At 38.6% G+C, this 14,318-nt stretch overlaps 2 protein-coding genes across 2 annotated transcripts; one reads left to right on the top strand and one right to left on the bottom strand.

The window, feature by feature from the left end:
- Positions 1–2,720: 2,720 nt before the first annotated feature.
- Positions 2,721–8,765, bottom strand: LOC126398877 (gap junction Cx32.2 protein-like). The gene is made up of 2 exons (XM_050058522.1): positions 8,640–8,765; positions 2,721–6,055 (listed from the first exon to the last, which is right to left on the bottom strand). Exon 2 carries the CDS (start codon positions 6,044–6,046, stop codon positions 5,285–5,287), a length of 762 nt encoding a protein of 253 aa, XP_049914479.1. The 5' UTR covers positions 6,047–6,055; positions 8,640–8,765; the 3' UTR covers positions 2,721–5,284.
- A 1,342-nt stretch (positions 8,766–10,107) lies between these two features.
- Positions 10,108–13,030, top strand: LOC126398872 (gap junction Cx32.2 protein-like). Its single transcript, XM_050058518.1, has 2 exons — positions 10,108–10,259; positions 11,205–13,030. The coding sequence occupies exon 2, from the start codon at positions 11,221–11,223 to the stop codon at positions 12,091–12,093; it is 873 nt and encodes a 290-aa protein (XP_049914475.1). The 5' UTR covers positions 10,108–10,259; positions 11,205–11,220; the 3' UTR covers positions 12,094–13,030.
- The last annotated feature ends 1,288 nt before the right edge of the window (positions 13,031–14,318 follow it).

Raw genomic sequence — 14,318 nt, 5'->3', positions numbered from 1 at the left:
ATTCACATCCGTCGCCAAAGAAAGATTTCCCCCCAGTTTTACCCGTGATAATGTGATTGAAGTTGTATACTCACATAATGGAAACTAATGCTGGGTACACATTACACGAGAATCGAGCAGATTTTGGGTGGTTGCAGGGGACATGTCCCACTCAATATTTACAAAGTGTGCAGTTGTCCCTTCCAATAAAAGTAGCAGAGAGCTTTTATTTTGACAAAAGTGATTTCCACCCTAAACTGATGCAGAAATGGCACAAATTGGTGTTTGATGCTTGAAATTTTCCGTTGATGGACGTCAAAAACCTCCTGTTTCATACGTGTACCCCCTAATGTTGAAATGAAACCTATGCCCTTAGGTCTCTCACATATTCAGCATTGGTTAAGACTAAAAAATCTTTTAGTGTTGGCCAACCTTTGGTCGTTTCTACTCCACTGATGAAAACCACGAGTTGGGGTTGAAAACTCAGAAGAAGCCAGTAGGTGAACCCTTGAGTTGAGATTTCAGTGTCACTCATACAGATTCCAAAGATCAAGAATGAACGCCCATGATCAAGGATCACAATATTTTTCTTCAACGTATCTTTAAAGCTGTATAAAAATGTTATTGTATATAATGTACAATGGTATGAATACAGGTGTATTACTGTATAAAAAGTAGTCCCGCAGTACAAACGGCTAAAAACTGAACTGTTCCTCATCTGTTGCAAGTTCATTTATTGGGGAAATACGGCTTCAGTATGATTGGATGCGTCAGAAAGTCTGTGGTAGGTGCTGTGTCAGCATGTTTTTAGTAATTCACACTAACAGCATGGGTTGTCTGGAAACCTGTTTCCACAGCAACATGGAAATAAAAACCCACAATGTCATCACTGTACTGAAAAGTTACTATATATGGGTTTCCAAAGTACTCACTGTGGGCCGTGTGTGGCCTGTGAGTTACTTTAAATGAAAAAATTCAGGGTTAAATCATTTTATGGCCAACAGAAGGAAGTAATGACCCAAAATAGAAGTTGAAAGCAGGAATGAGCAGGTTTCAGTCTTAACAATGCTGACAAAAGTCACTTCAGCATTAATTCTCTTTAATGACGTATTCACACACTTTCATTATTACAATGTATGTCCATAAAAAATTAATTCATTATTTCAACAAAATAAGATGTCCATATAGTAAATAATAGAGATCTATCTACCTCTGTTAATTAGTATTTTCCTCTTAAATGATTTAGCAGAAATAGATCCTGTAACTAGAATTAATGAACAGAGGAAAAGAGAGTACAAAATTGAAGGTGCTGTTGTTTGTACAGTTGATTCAAACTGAATGGTGTATTTAATATGTTGATATTTTGACAAGTATTACAGGTCCAGTGTGTAGGATTTAGGGGGATATATTGGAAGAAATGGAACATAATATTCATAACTATGTTTCATTAGTGTACAATCACCTGAAACTAGGAATAGTTGCGTTTCGTTACCTTAGAATGAGCCCTTTTTATCTACGTAGAGAGTGGGTCCTCGTCTACAGAGCCCAGAATGCTGCTCTACAGTAGCCCAGAGCAGACATACCAAACACTGGCTCTAGATTGGGCCATTCCCGTTGTTGCATCAGCCACCGTAGCCCTCCTACACCCTTGGCACATCTGAGAAATTTCAGTTCTTCAACTTCACTACATGCCACTAACTTCTACACACTAGACCTTTAAGTGTGTTTAAGGTTGTGTAATAATGCTCCAGGAATAAGTCCTAAAACCCAGAAATTAGTAAGTATTTTAGCACTCACGGCTCCCTCGTCTTGAAGTCAGTGGGTTTTTGATGACTGAAATAAGGTCTGTGGTTAATACAGGCCTAAGAGATTTTAATGTTTTCTTTAACAACCTAAAATACAGCAGTAAATACCCTACTTGTGAATTTTAAAGCTTCTAGGTGTCTTAGGAAAGGTAATGAGACTACATCCTACATCCTTATGCCAAAACCAGCTTTACAGCCCTGTTGTGGTGGCGACATTAGGTCATGCACCTGTGGTGTAGTTTATGTATAGCCCAACGTTAGCTTTTTACCTCTAGCGATTGCATTTAGGCTTCAAAAATCATGAAAGTTGTGTTTATTTGTGAAGATTATCTTGATGAACAAAATGTGAAAGTATCATAAATGTTTGTTTGCCACAGAGATTTCTTTCTGCAATAATCCAAAATACAGTGGAATAATCTCATAGGCTTTTGGATGATGGGACCAGGGTGAAGCTAACTTCCATGTCAGCCTAAAGAAAAATATCATGTAAAAACAGATTGGAATATAGGCTACAGCCTCCTTTATGAGACTCATGCCTCTTTTGGGTTGTAGCATCAAGGGTCTAGGTGAAATGTGTACAACATGACTTCACTGTAACTTCAGGGCTGTGAGAGAGACAGACAAATGTAGAGTTGACAATGTTACCCAGGAAGTTGTAATAAAACAGCAGGTCAGTGTGACCTCTGAGATATGAAGTAATTTCAGCCATGACAAGTTGATATTCGGGCAACACCCTAAAATCTGCCTAAATGCCATCTTGGTTTTTTGTCTATAAATATTTGAGCGGTGCCAGAGAGTCAGTGCTCTGTGTGGAAATATATATGAAAATTAATGAACTGAAGTTATCATACTTCCTAAGACAAAGAGCTCGAGGTAGAGCAAATAATGAGGCAAACAACTGTCTAGGGTAGACAGATATTTAAATGTTAACAGACATTACCATTAAGTTTTTATTTTATAAATGAAAAACAGGCAGGTCAAGTAAAGTCCAGGTCCAGGTCCAGGTCCAGGCTACATGACTGATTCCAGGTCAGATCTTTCTGAGTGTTATAACTAAATACTCATGTTGGTGAATTTACACTGTGACCAATACTTTATGTATATTAGATACATATTGCAATTGCTTTTGATAATTTTATTATTTACAGAACAGTACTGTGTATTTTTTAACAGTCACCTCCCCGATTTAATCCAGTCTCCACTACAAGACAGCAGGACAGCATTCACGACCCAGCATCACTGTACCCACTGGAAGTTATATTGTGAGTGAAATTTGATCTTACTGTACTGCAGATTTTGGTGTGTAAGTTATTCTCTTTAACTTACAAGGCTCATATGGCCTGTGACCGTCTCCATGTGACTCCTGTTGGACACTCCCGAGCCACAAACCTTCTGTTCATAATTAAGTGATTTACAGTCAATATAGATATCATAACTGTGATTGATGTCTGAGGTAAACAGCAGTATAAAGTGTGGGATAATGTATTTTGGCTTTGATTCATCCCTAGTATTAAATCAGATGCCCAGCCTCTGTACTGTACACTACTTCTTCCCTCATTTACCAGGCCAGTAAATCTCAATGAATTATTCTTTGCTGCTTATGCTTTCAGTAAAATGAACTGAACAATTGAATTGTGGAGAATCTATGTGAAGCATCTCCATATTGGCCATGTTTAAAGATTTATATTTGAATGCACAATCTAAACAGCAAGAACTTCTTAAAAATGAACTGCTTGGCGACCAGACCAGGCGTCTAATTGAAACAGGCATTTGTCAAACTGTGTGGCCACACCTGGCTAGTAAAAGGGACAAGGCGTTTAATTGGGACTACTGTACATCAGTAGACTAAAGAAATGTGATTTCACCAATGAAACTCTTAAAATGGAATGACATAAAATGTGTTGTACTACTTCTTGTAGAATAGCTATGTGTCTTTGTTCAGTGAAAATCCCCAAAATACACTAAAGCTGAGAATACACTGTTTGATTTTATAAATGTTTAACTCCCACTGTATGAGTAAATTGTCTGTGTTGTAAAGCCAAAGTTCACCATTCATGTTTTCACACTCTACGATTTGATCGTCAAGCCAGGACCTGAGTGCTTACACCGTACAAGTAAAGCAGAAAATACAACGGCCTGTCGGCCCCCTGCAGACCGTTCTGTCTATTGAAAATTGTAAATAAAGATTAATTTGAAAGCTCCAAGGCAGGTAAAACTTAATTTGAACAGAACAGAAAATATTACTAGGTAGCAGAACATCAGTGATTATTTCCTGCCAACTTTTCTCTCATTCATATCGATTGCGATAGTGTGATAGATAATCTGGACGACACTTAATCAGGATCACATGATCAGTCCTCCCTTCTCCCTGTATACAGCATAGCAAACCACTCCTGAAAAAGCTGAAATTTGGTCTGACTCTAAAATGAGTGGTTCCACTCAAAAACGGGGTCAGAAATGGTCTCAAATCATACAGTGTATGTCCAGTTTAACACTGTTTTCTTTTTTTTATGTAAGAAATCAACATCCTAAGGTTGAGCTTCTTCTCAACTGTTAGCCAACTAAGCTTCCTAAAATGTCCAGGCTCAACATGTATATATGGATGAAGTTTTAAAATTACCAGAGTCAAAGTGATCCTGAACCAGAGCTTCAGAGACACACTATGAAATTTTGAGCGGAGTGACAATTTGGTTGGCGATATTTTAAATATCTAATGACATTAGAATTTCATGTTGTGTGGTTGTTAACATTATGATGTTTTGCAAACCTTGGGTCTTGGTTTCCATACCTTGTGAGTAAGTGTTGTTCTCGTATGTCAAGGTGCTGTTTGCATGAAACATTTGGAAGACATTGGATTTTGGTTACTTAACAACAACTCTTAAAACCAACAAAATGTCAATGTCATCTGTTGTTAATATTCTACGCTGAATTGATGTATGCATTAGACGTTGTCATGACATTGAATTTTGGTCACCTGACGTCACAATCTAAGTTAACCAAAAATCAACATCAAATGACACTGGTAGCCAGCTGCGTCAAGATGACCAAAGAATGTGGTCATCCTTACTAGAAATTCTATCCTAAGGTTGGTCATAGCCATGAACTTAACAGATAGATATTGATCAAAATCACATTCAAGATAGAAAATACAAACACATCAGACTCCCCAGCTTTAACTGAAAACTCAGAGGTCTCACTCAAGCACAACTCCACATTCAGTACTCTTGGATCAGATAATGTCATGTTCACATTGACCACATGTGTGCAATTTTAATCAACAAGGTTGAATATAATCTCCTCTGCTACTTGCCACAGACCGGATTCATGCAAAGCTTGAAGTAAAAAGTAAAATATACAATGTATAACTGTTGGTACACTAAATACATGTAATACAAAACTGGATGTGACTTAACTCAATATTTATGTCAAACAACCTTGAAGCAAAGTGAGAGGCAAGGTCCCTGGCAGACTGACAGGTATGTCTGTGTGTTCACAGTCCTTCAACAATATGTAACTCCCTCAGCTGAATTGTGGTTTGGTTTGTCAAGAGAGTATATCTCTGAACTGCTGTTCTTCCTTTTCCTGCTGATAATTTTTGAGATCATCAGGTGGAACATCTCCATGATGTTGAGGACCACAGAGAAGACGGACATTGCCAACATAAAGACAATAAAGATGGTTTTCTCTGTGGGGCGACTTATGAAGCAGTCCACTGGGGCTCGACAGGGGTAGTCAGAAAATGTAATCTTACTGGGCATGAATATGAAGCCATAGAGGTAGTACTGGCCTACGATGAATCCCACTTCAAGCAGGATCTTGGAGAGCAGCTGGATCATGTAGCTGGCCAGCAGGACGCCCTTGAGCTGGACTTTGCCACGATCGTCTGAATACTTTGGAGCTTTAACCATTCCGTTTTTACAGAGTTTCTGCTCGTGGCGTCTCCTCAGTTTGTTCTCTCTGCGAATCACCAGCAGGACGTGGCCCAGGTACATGAGTGTCGGAGTGGAAACGATGAGGATCTGGATGACCCAGAAGCGTGTGTGAGACATGGGGAAGGATCGATCGTAGCAGGCATTCTTGCAGCCAGGGCTTTTGGTGTTACAGTCCATGTTTGCTTGTTCATCTCCCCATATTGTATCCACGCCAGCAGCTAGGATGAAGATCCTGAAGAGGAAAAGAACGCTCATCCAGACTTTCCCCACAATAGTGGAGTGTAACTGCACCTTGTCCAACAATGCAGACAGGAAGGACCAGTCTCCCATGATGACAGCCTACGACAGAGAGGACAGAGAAAGCTATCATGAATGCATAGTTACATTTAATTTGTTTACTGTTTATTTACAATAAATACTAAAGATACAAACATCATTTGCAAAGGAATTTGAAGTAGAATTGCCCAAAAGAATGAAAAGTGGTGTTTTCAGGACAGCATATTACAGGAAATAATTACAGCTATGTAAAATGCACTATTTGTATCTTTCCATCAATATTTTATGCATAAAAGAATGAAACAAACACATAGTTTAGCATAGTACTTGACAACAATGCATTCCTAAAACACCCATCTGTTACACAGTAATGATTGAGACAGTCACAAGACACACACTCAAGAATATGAGCATTTGATATAGCTTAGAGCGTTAATAAGTCAAAAGATAAAGGAAAAAATAAACACAAGTAAAGGGAGAAAAGAAAACAAGCCGTAATCATAATAGGGCTTTAGACTTGTATGACAAAGGGAAATATTGAGCCTAGCTTGGAGATAGTCCACATGGAATATATCGGTTGGTTTAAAGGAGTGATTTCAGGTGTCTTTTAAAATGTAGTCAAGACGAATTAAAAAAAATACTAATAATAAGGTAAAGAATTCCATATTTTGGACCCACTGTAAAGTATACTAAACTGAGATTGGGAAGTATGGAAATCACCATGTATAATGTTATGCATATAAGTTCATGAAAAGAAGGTGGAAGATTTTTTTTTAAGAATTATAAACAAATAAACCAGTCTGGGAATGGTATACTGAGGAAACCTATTTGATGAAATAGAGGCTGAGGAGAATGTTTTTAGTGTACACAATTATTATTCTCAGGGCTTGTTTCTGGAGACAGTGTACAGACTAGCCTAAGCTATATCACACAATAGTTAATATATGGAATAAGCATTAAATAATAAAACATAGGGGCTACCTTATGATCATATGGTGCGTCTTCCCCAGTATACCACTACTTTTGGCTATTTTCGTGGTTATAGCTCTGATACGTTCCCAAGATAAGTGTTTATCAAGCAGAAATCCAAGGAATCATGTAGAACACTAATTAGTTATGGGGATGTTATTGATTGGGATTTTAAAAATCCCTGATTTAAGACCAGAAAGAGTGAATGTTGCTTTTTTGATGTTACATGTAGTTTGCTGGACTAAAACCAAATAGACAACTTATTAACTTATTTCTTAAACACCTTAATGATGGTGTCAAGGTCTTTATGTGAATAGAAGACACCTGTATCTTCTGCAAATAGGATTCTAGATCACTTGTCTGAGGCATTTAAAAGGTAGGTAAATATATCAGAAATAACAAAGGCCCAGGAATTGAGCCTTGTGGAACATCCCAGAGTATGGGAAGCGATGGACAATTTGTTGCATTATAGTATACAAAATGCTGTCTATTTTTAAGTTTTAAAATGATCAAAGACAGAGCAGATTTCATGTCAGTAAAGTGGGCATCATCGTGACGTCATGATGGCTACCTCCATTATTTTGTACGGTCTGTGATTATAATACAGCTAACTGGCCGATATGTTTAAATAGTACGTAAATGTTAGTTAACTAGTTTGCCTCGCTGTTATGGACAGGTGCCACACAGTGGTTTAGTGTTAGCTAGCTAACAAGATTGCTCAAGGACTCATGGGTAACAGTTAGCCTATCATCAGTGATGTGTACTGTAAATTAAATGGGTTTTGTTTACAAATAGGCAAATTTATCTTTGGTAATAATATGGTAGATTCATGTGTATTTTCAGACATATTTAAAAAAAAAAAAGAAAAAGAAAAAAAAACTCCATGTAAAACTGATATTAAATTTTAAACAATAATTTGGTGGCCCCCCTGCATTAAGTCTACAGTTTATGGACTCCCTATTGAAGACCCAGGAACTAGGTAAAAAAGCTCCCCCTTCTTCCTGGAATTATGAACAGAAGGACCGTTGGAGTCTTAAAATGTTTAATATAATAGCTATAATTCCACTTTGAGTTTGCACTAATCTGTGAATATAGTAGATGGAAGAAAAATGCACAGATGAATATAGATGAAAAATAAAAATTTTTGTTATTTAAATTCATTCATTGATTCAGCCTACCTAATAAATCAAAAAAACAAACAGTCAACACCAGTATTATAGAAAGGATAGAATGATTATAAGACAGATTGATTTTATATGTTATTTAGCATGTGCATATGTTTACAAATATATTTCTCTTAATGCATTATGTCACTTTATTTTTTTTTTATCTATATGGATTATGAATTTTGAAAGACTGACTGACACCAATGCTTGTATTAGTGGACAGTAGTTGCCAGATAGATTAGATATCTAAGATATAATTTTTTTAAATTCACATTTTGACAACTTCAGGACACTAAGCTCTGGTTATTAACATGTTTCTCAGATGTATCAGGTTATAACATTTTATAACAAGGTTCAGCAACATGTTGCTATCCAAGACTGTTCATTAATCAAACTTCCAATACTGACAGCTGTGAAATATAATCAAATCTCCATCATGGCTTTCACATTTTAACTAATTCAAATCTGATTTGTACAATATTAAGTCTTTACACAGTAATAACTGTTCCTACCTCGGTAATGACCACTGCCTCGTTCAGTCAGCTCTTCTAGTCTTCTACTGGGACTTCTACTTCCTTCTTAAAGGCCTAATCCAGACTGACATTGCAGAATCATCAGATTCTCACTCACCCGCCCACACTCCCTAACAGCATGACTCTGTCACCCCCTTAGTGTTGAAACGGACTGATGTCGAGAAATGTCACCTGATCTACCCATAACTGTCCATAACTGACACCAAATCAGCTTTTCTCATACAAATGAATAATTCTCACTCCTCTGAAAATGTCACGTACTATTGAGCTACGTGCTGAACAAAACGCCAACCTACAATACAAGGGCCATAAGGTGGGTCCTGCTTTATGACCTGATCTTGTGGCCCTGTGAAGGACAATCTTCAGGAAAAGAAATATCAAAGCAAACCTGGGGTCAGGTAGCATTCCAGCACAGAGAAACTGCACACACTGCACAGAGGGTGGGACGAACGAGGGCTCAGTTGTGGCTGAGTAGATTATATTGGCCCCGGGGCCCCACTGCAAATTAATCTGGCCATGACTGTTAATGAAATGTGGCTAACACCAAGTGTTTCCAAGCGGTATTATTGTCTCTGTCCCAATGACAACTGGATTGCTTTCCATTTTACGTAAAGCCTAGCAACTACCACAGTTTCCACAGTTATTTTGGTTGCTCAGCCATTTCCACTACTGAGGACAGTAACTGCAGGACTTACATTGATACTCTTTGGTAACTCGGGATAACTACCAATAGCTACTAGGATAAACAAAAACACTATTCTGTTCCTGCTTTAGTTGCTCAATGGTTGACACACTTCCTTTGTGCCATAAATCAAGCCTTTATTTTCCCGGGAGATCATACCCAGTGGCAGACAGAATTTCATAGTAAAAGCGATGTTACAGGGAACCAGTCTGAACACTGATGATGTAATTGTTCTATAGCCATTATAGAGTGTATTCAACGTTGACTTCATAATTCTAAGTTAAAACAAAAAAACTGCTATTTTTTATGTTAAGCTTTTAACAATAATACTTACTGAAGAGAGCTGCTCTTTGCCCTCAGAGGTCCCTCTACTCATAAGCATCAGTCTGCTGCTACTCACCATAACAGTGTTATGTGCTTTAACTACAACCCATAGTAACACTCAACAACATGTTGCAATTGCATACTCTCCCTTTTTACACTCATACCGATTTCTTCACGTTAACATTTCACATAAACAGTGTACGTGTATGAAATGAATACACGCATACAGTCTAAGGTTTGTGACATATCTGTCCATCAAAGTGGGAGGTAGGGTGGAATATGACTTACAGTGTCAGTTAATGGTGGAAAAATGTGGTGCAAAGGGTCATCAAGGCTTTCTTTACAGGAACTAAGCATTATGAAACCCTTTTCATCAGACTCATCAAAAATATCACGAGTTTGACGGAGAGAAACGAGAAGCTGTGAGCTGACATCTGAAACGTACGTGCCTGAGTCAGTCGGACCAAACCCATAGGGCCTCGACACTATTTAAGTCTCATCCTGGTCAGTCGATCATGTCTTCGGTTGCCAGCGCTCTGACTCTTCTCTGATGGACTCATGGAAACTAATTTCTAATATCTGAAGCCTGACAGGTGAGTGTTGTGTTATGTTTCTGTAACCTTGCATTAAAACACTTGAGGTAATCAGTGTTTCTTTAACCACCTAAGCATATTTTAGTTGCAAACTTTGAATAACTGGCCTCCATGACAAGCACGTGTCATGTCTGTGGATTATTTGTATAGCCATAGCCTTTAGACATCTGGGCCTGTACTGATCAAACTGCTAAGAGTAAAATGTTGGACTTGAGCAAAGATAAAAGTAGACACATAAACTTAAGAATAAAACACATTCATCTTATTTCCTTATACTTTATTAAAAAGGGACCTTTTGTGCTTTACCCTTTTTTTGTCATATAAATAAGGTTACAATGTCAGATTTTTATATTAAACCACAGCTTCAAATACTGAGGTAAACATAGCCAATGTAAAAGTACTCCCTGTGAGCAAAAACCTCAGACTTCAGACCGTTCTGAATACTGTTTCCAATGTTTTTTTCTACTCTGGCTACAAGCTGATGTCAGCTTGTGAAGGATTTCTTTATAGGGTCATCTGCTCCAGACATGCTACTGCAGGCGTTTACATTGCATAGCCTACACTGGTGTATGACGCTACATGCTAACGTCAGGAAAACATGTAATCTTGGTTAATAACATTGTTAATTCCTCACAGATTTTGGATATATTATTCCTGCTGGAACATGTCAAGTTGTGTTTAGAAGATTGTAGCTACATACTAACATCTCAGCAGGATATATTCCTGCACTTGGCATTAATTTTGTTGGCAGTATGGATATATTTTGTCTGTAGTTGGGGTCCTCCATATTTTTGCAGACACCTATTATTTCATTATCTCTCAATTTAAAAAGGTATTATCTTCATGGGCATTGCAGACACTTTGATGAATAAAAGATAGAGCTTTGTACTGGTCTCGTTTATTTTTCAGTAAGTTTCATGTCTGTGTGTTTCTCCTCTCCTTCAGACATTAGCCTTCAGCCATGGGTGACTGGTCTTACATGTCCGCACTGCTGGACAAAGTCCAGTCTCACTCCACTGTAGTTGGGAAGATCTGGATGAGCGTCCTCTTCCTGTTCAGGATCTTCGTCCTGGGTGCTGCTGCGGACAAAGTCTGGGGAGACGAAGTGTCCGAGTTCTACTGTGACACCCTGGAACCAGGATGTCATCACGCCTGCTACAATTGGATGTTCCCAATTTCCTACGTTCATTACTGGGTCCTGCAGATCACTTTTGTGTCCACACCCACCCTTGTCTACCTGGGCCATGCTGTCCACATCATCCACAAAGAGAAGAGGATGATGGAGCAGCTGCGGGACTGCACTAATGGAACTGTGCAAAAGAAACCCAAGTATACAGATGACAGAGGGAAGGTGAAGATAACAGGTATCCTCTTTGGCACATACATAACCCAGCTGGTCTTTAAGATTGTCCTGGAGGTGGCATTCAGTGTGGGCCAATTCTACATATTTGGCTCTGTGTTCATGGTGCCCTTCTTCCACTGTCAAATGTCTCCACCCTGTGCCCGTCACGCCGGGGCCCTGTGTAACATCTCTCGTCCCACAGAGAAAACCATTTTCATCATCTTCATGCTCGCAGTTTCAGGCGTTTCTGTGCTCCTCAACATCATAGAGATCATCTACCTGCTCTGTAACAAGAGGAGAGAAAGAAGGAAACAGCTTGAAGCTCACCAGCATATGCTCAGCTCGCAGCAGCGCCCATCCAACCCAGGCTGGGGGGGCATCAGCAGCCAGTATGGAGGTGTTCAGCTGCTGCCTCTGTCAGGTCAGGATCTGACAAGCCTCTGCAACGATGACAAACACATCGACTCCATCAGTAAAGAAAAGGACACCTGATAACATGAACTATACATGTCAGCATTGGTTGTTTCTGGACGTTTCTTGTTATATGGCTTAAGATGAAAGTGTGAAAGGCTCTTTTCTGGATTGTCAAATGTACTGTGCCTCAGGATGATAATGTTTATAGCATAGAAATACATTAAGAGCAGAATGGACATTCAAATCATTAGCCCTTTTACATAGAGATTGTATCATGGAGCCGCTATGAAGTCTCTTCTTTATGCTGTCTTTGCATTTTTAAGCAGAACCAAACAACAGCAGCATCCTGCTGCTCTGGTTTGTGATTTTAGACAGCATGCCAGCATTGCAGAATCAAAAAAGGGGTACAGGCATGACGCAACACAACAGCGCTGCCTCTAATGTGAAATACATGTGTCGGCAGTGCTTTATAAACAATACCAATGCAATTTTTATGCCAATAACAATTATTTACTGTCTCTGTTATATGGCGGCTGGTCTCATCCTCTACTCAGGGGGTAAGGAGCTCCTGGATCTATTTTTTTTCTCTAATTTGCAGACAATTGTGGCCGCTGTTCTTCTTAGTTACTTGCTAACTTCTAATAGCTACTTTTTAGATCTTGGTGCGTTTCATGCATAACATGTCATCAAAATGTCACATGCCACCCATGATCCCGTCTTGCTGGCTGTCCCGTTTATACAGACGGTTGTTTCAGCTCTGTTATAATGCTGGCTTAAAGGTGAGACAACTCTGTCCCAACATTCTGCAATTGTACCTTTCATACAGAACACAGAGGCAGCATAACAGGGCTAATGTAGCATAAGCAATGATGATGTAACATGACGGACTGGACTTAGAAGAATGTCAGTCATTTTTCATCGGAAGTCATTGAAGTCAATCTGCCATAATGTATACCATATATGTATTTGACAATGAATTACACTGTACTGCAATAAATGTTAGTATAAATAGATGGCAGTAACTATTTCTATATGCAGAAGTGGAATGTAACCACATCCATATAAGCAAAGGTAAAAATCTGAGGTACTTGTACTTGACTTGAGTATTTCTATTTTATTCAATGTTGTACTTGTACGTCACTACGTCTCTGAGGTAAACATAATACTTTTTTTACTCCACTACATTTACTTGACAGCTTAAGTTACTTTTCAGATTACAGTTTCCTTCCTGTAAAGTGAAAACTATGTATCTCCAAATTTGGTGATTTTAAACTGAATTCTGATAAACACAAAATTAATTGTTTTAATTATACAGCTCATTTGATCCTGTACAAAGGCTGCAAATTAGCTTTAGATGTCACACACGTTCTTCTATCATGTCATGTGTGTCTGTATTGTCCCTATTAAACAAACAAAGAGCATAACACTCGACTGATCCTCAGGGAGAGCGATTAACACGTTACAGCAGCACAGGAAACCAGTAACGTCCAAATGAGGGTTCGTGAAGTGTTTTCTTTATTTCCAAGACCCACTAGATGGCATTCTCTGTTTAGCAAAGTGTTGAAAGCACAGTGAGCTGCTGTCCCTTGGGCCTGTTCCTATAGACCAAGAGCGCCATCTAGTGGTGTCAGAAAATAAAGACAAAGCTTCATGAGGCTTCATATGGCTTTACTGTATATGAACAGTCTGAAGAGACAGGAAACATTTTTAAAAAAAAATGTTTTAAATGAATAAATAAAACAAAAACAGTAATTAAAGGAACAGTTCACCCCTAAATAGAGAATACATATTTTTCCTCTTACATGTAGTGCTATTTATGAGTCTAGATTGTTTTGGTGTGAGTTGCTGAGTGTTGGAAATATCATCCGTAGAGATGTCTGCCCCTCTATAATGGAACTAGATGGCACCCAGCTTGTGGTGCTCAAAGTACCAAAAAAGAATACATTTGAAAAACTCAACAGCAGCATCTCTTTCCAGAAATCAAGACTCGGTTACTTAAGATAATCCACAGACCATGTTGTGTGCAGTTTCATGTAGGAACTATTTTCTTTCTACCAAAACCACATCCACCAACTGTATCACTGTGCAGTGGGCAATGTACATCTAATCATGGATGAGAGGCATGTGCTCATGACAGTGTCAAATGTAAACATTAATGATGGCCAAATTAAGCCTCATGAAACATACAACATGGTGCTTTTGGTTTAAAGAAAGAGGTTCAAGAAGTGGCAACTCAATGTGTTTTAAACCCTTTGTTGAACAGAGAGCACCATCCAGTGTTAATTTGCGACAGCTATTTTAGA

Source organism: Epinephelus moara, chromosome 12 (genome assembly GCF_006386435.1).
Source record: "Epinephelus moara isolate mb chromosome 12, YSFRI_EMoa_1.0, whole genome shotgun sequence".
NCBI lineage: Eukaryota > Metazoa > Chordata > Actinopteri > Perciformes > Serranidae > Epinephelus > Epinephelus moara.
The sequence above is the reverse complement of the archived record's forward strand: the minus strand, read 5'-3'. Positions and strand labels throughout refer to the sequence as shown.

What these genes read in the sequence shown, in the direction of transcription:
- LOC126398877 (XM_050058522.1), bottom strand. Translation starts at nt 6,046, where the DNA reads ATGGGAGACTGGTCCTTCCTGTCTGCATTGTTGGACAAGGTGCAGTTA.
- LOC126398872 (XM_050058518.1), top strand. Translation starts at nt 11,221, where the DNA reads ATGGGTGACTGGTCTTACATGTCCGCACTGCTGGACAAAGTCCAGTCT.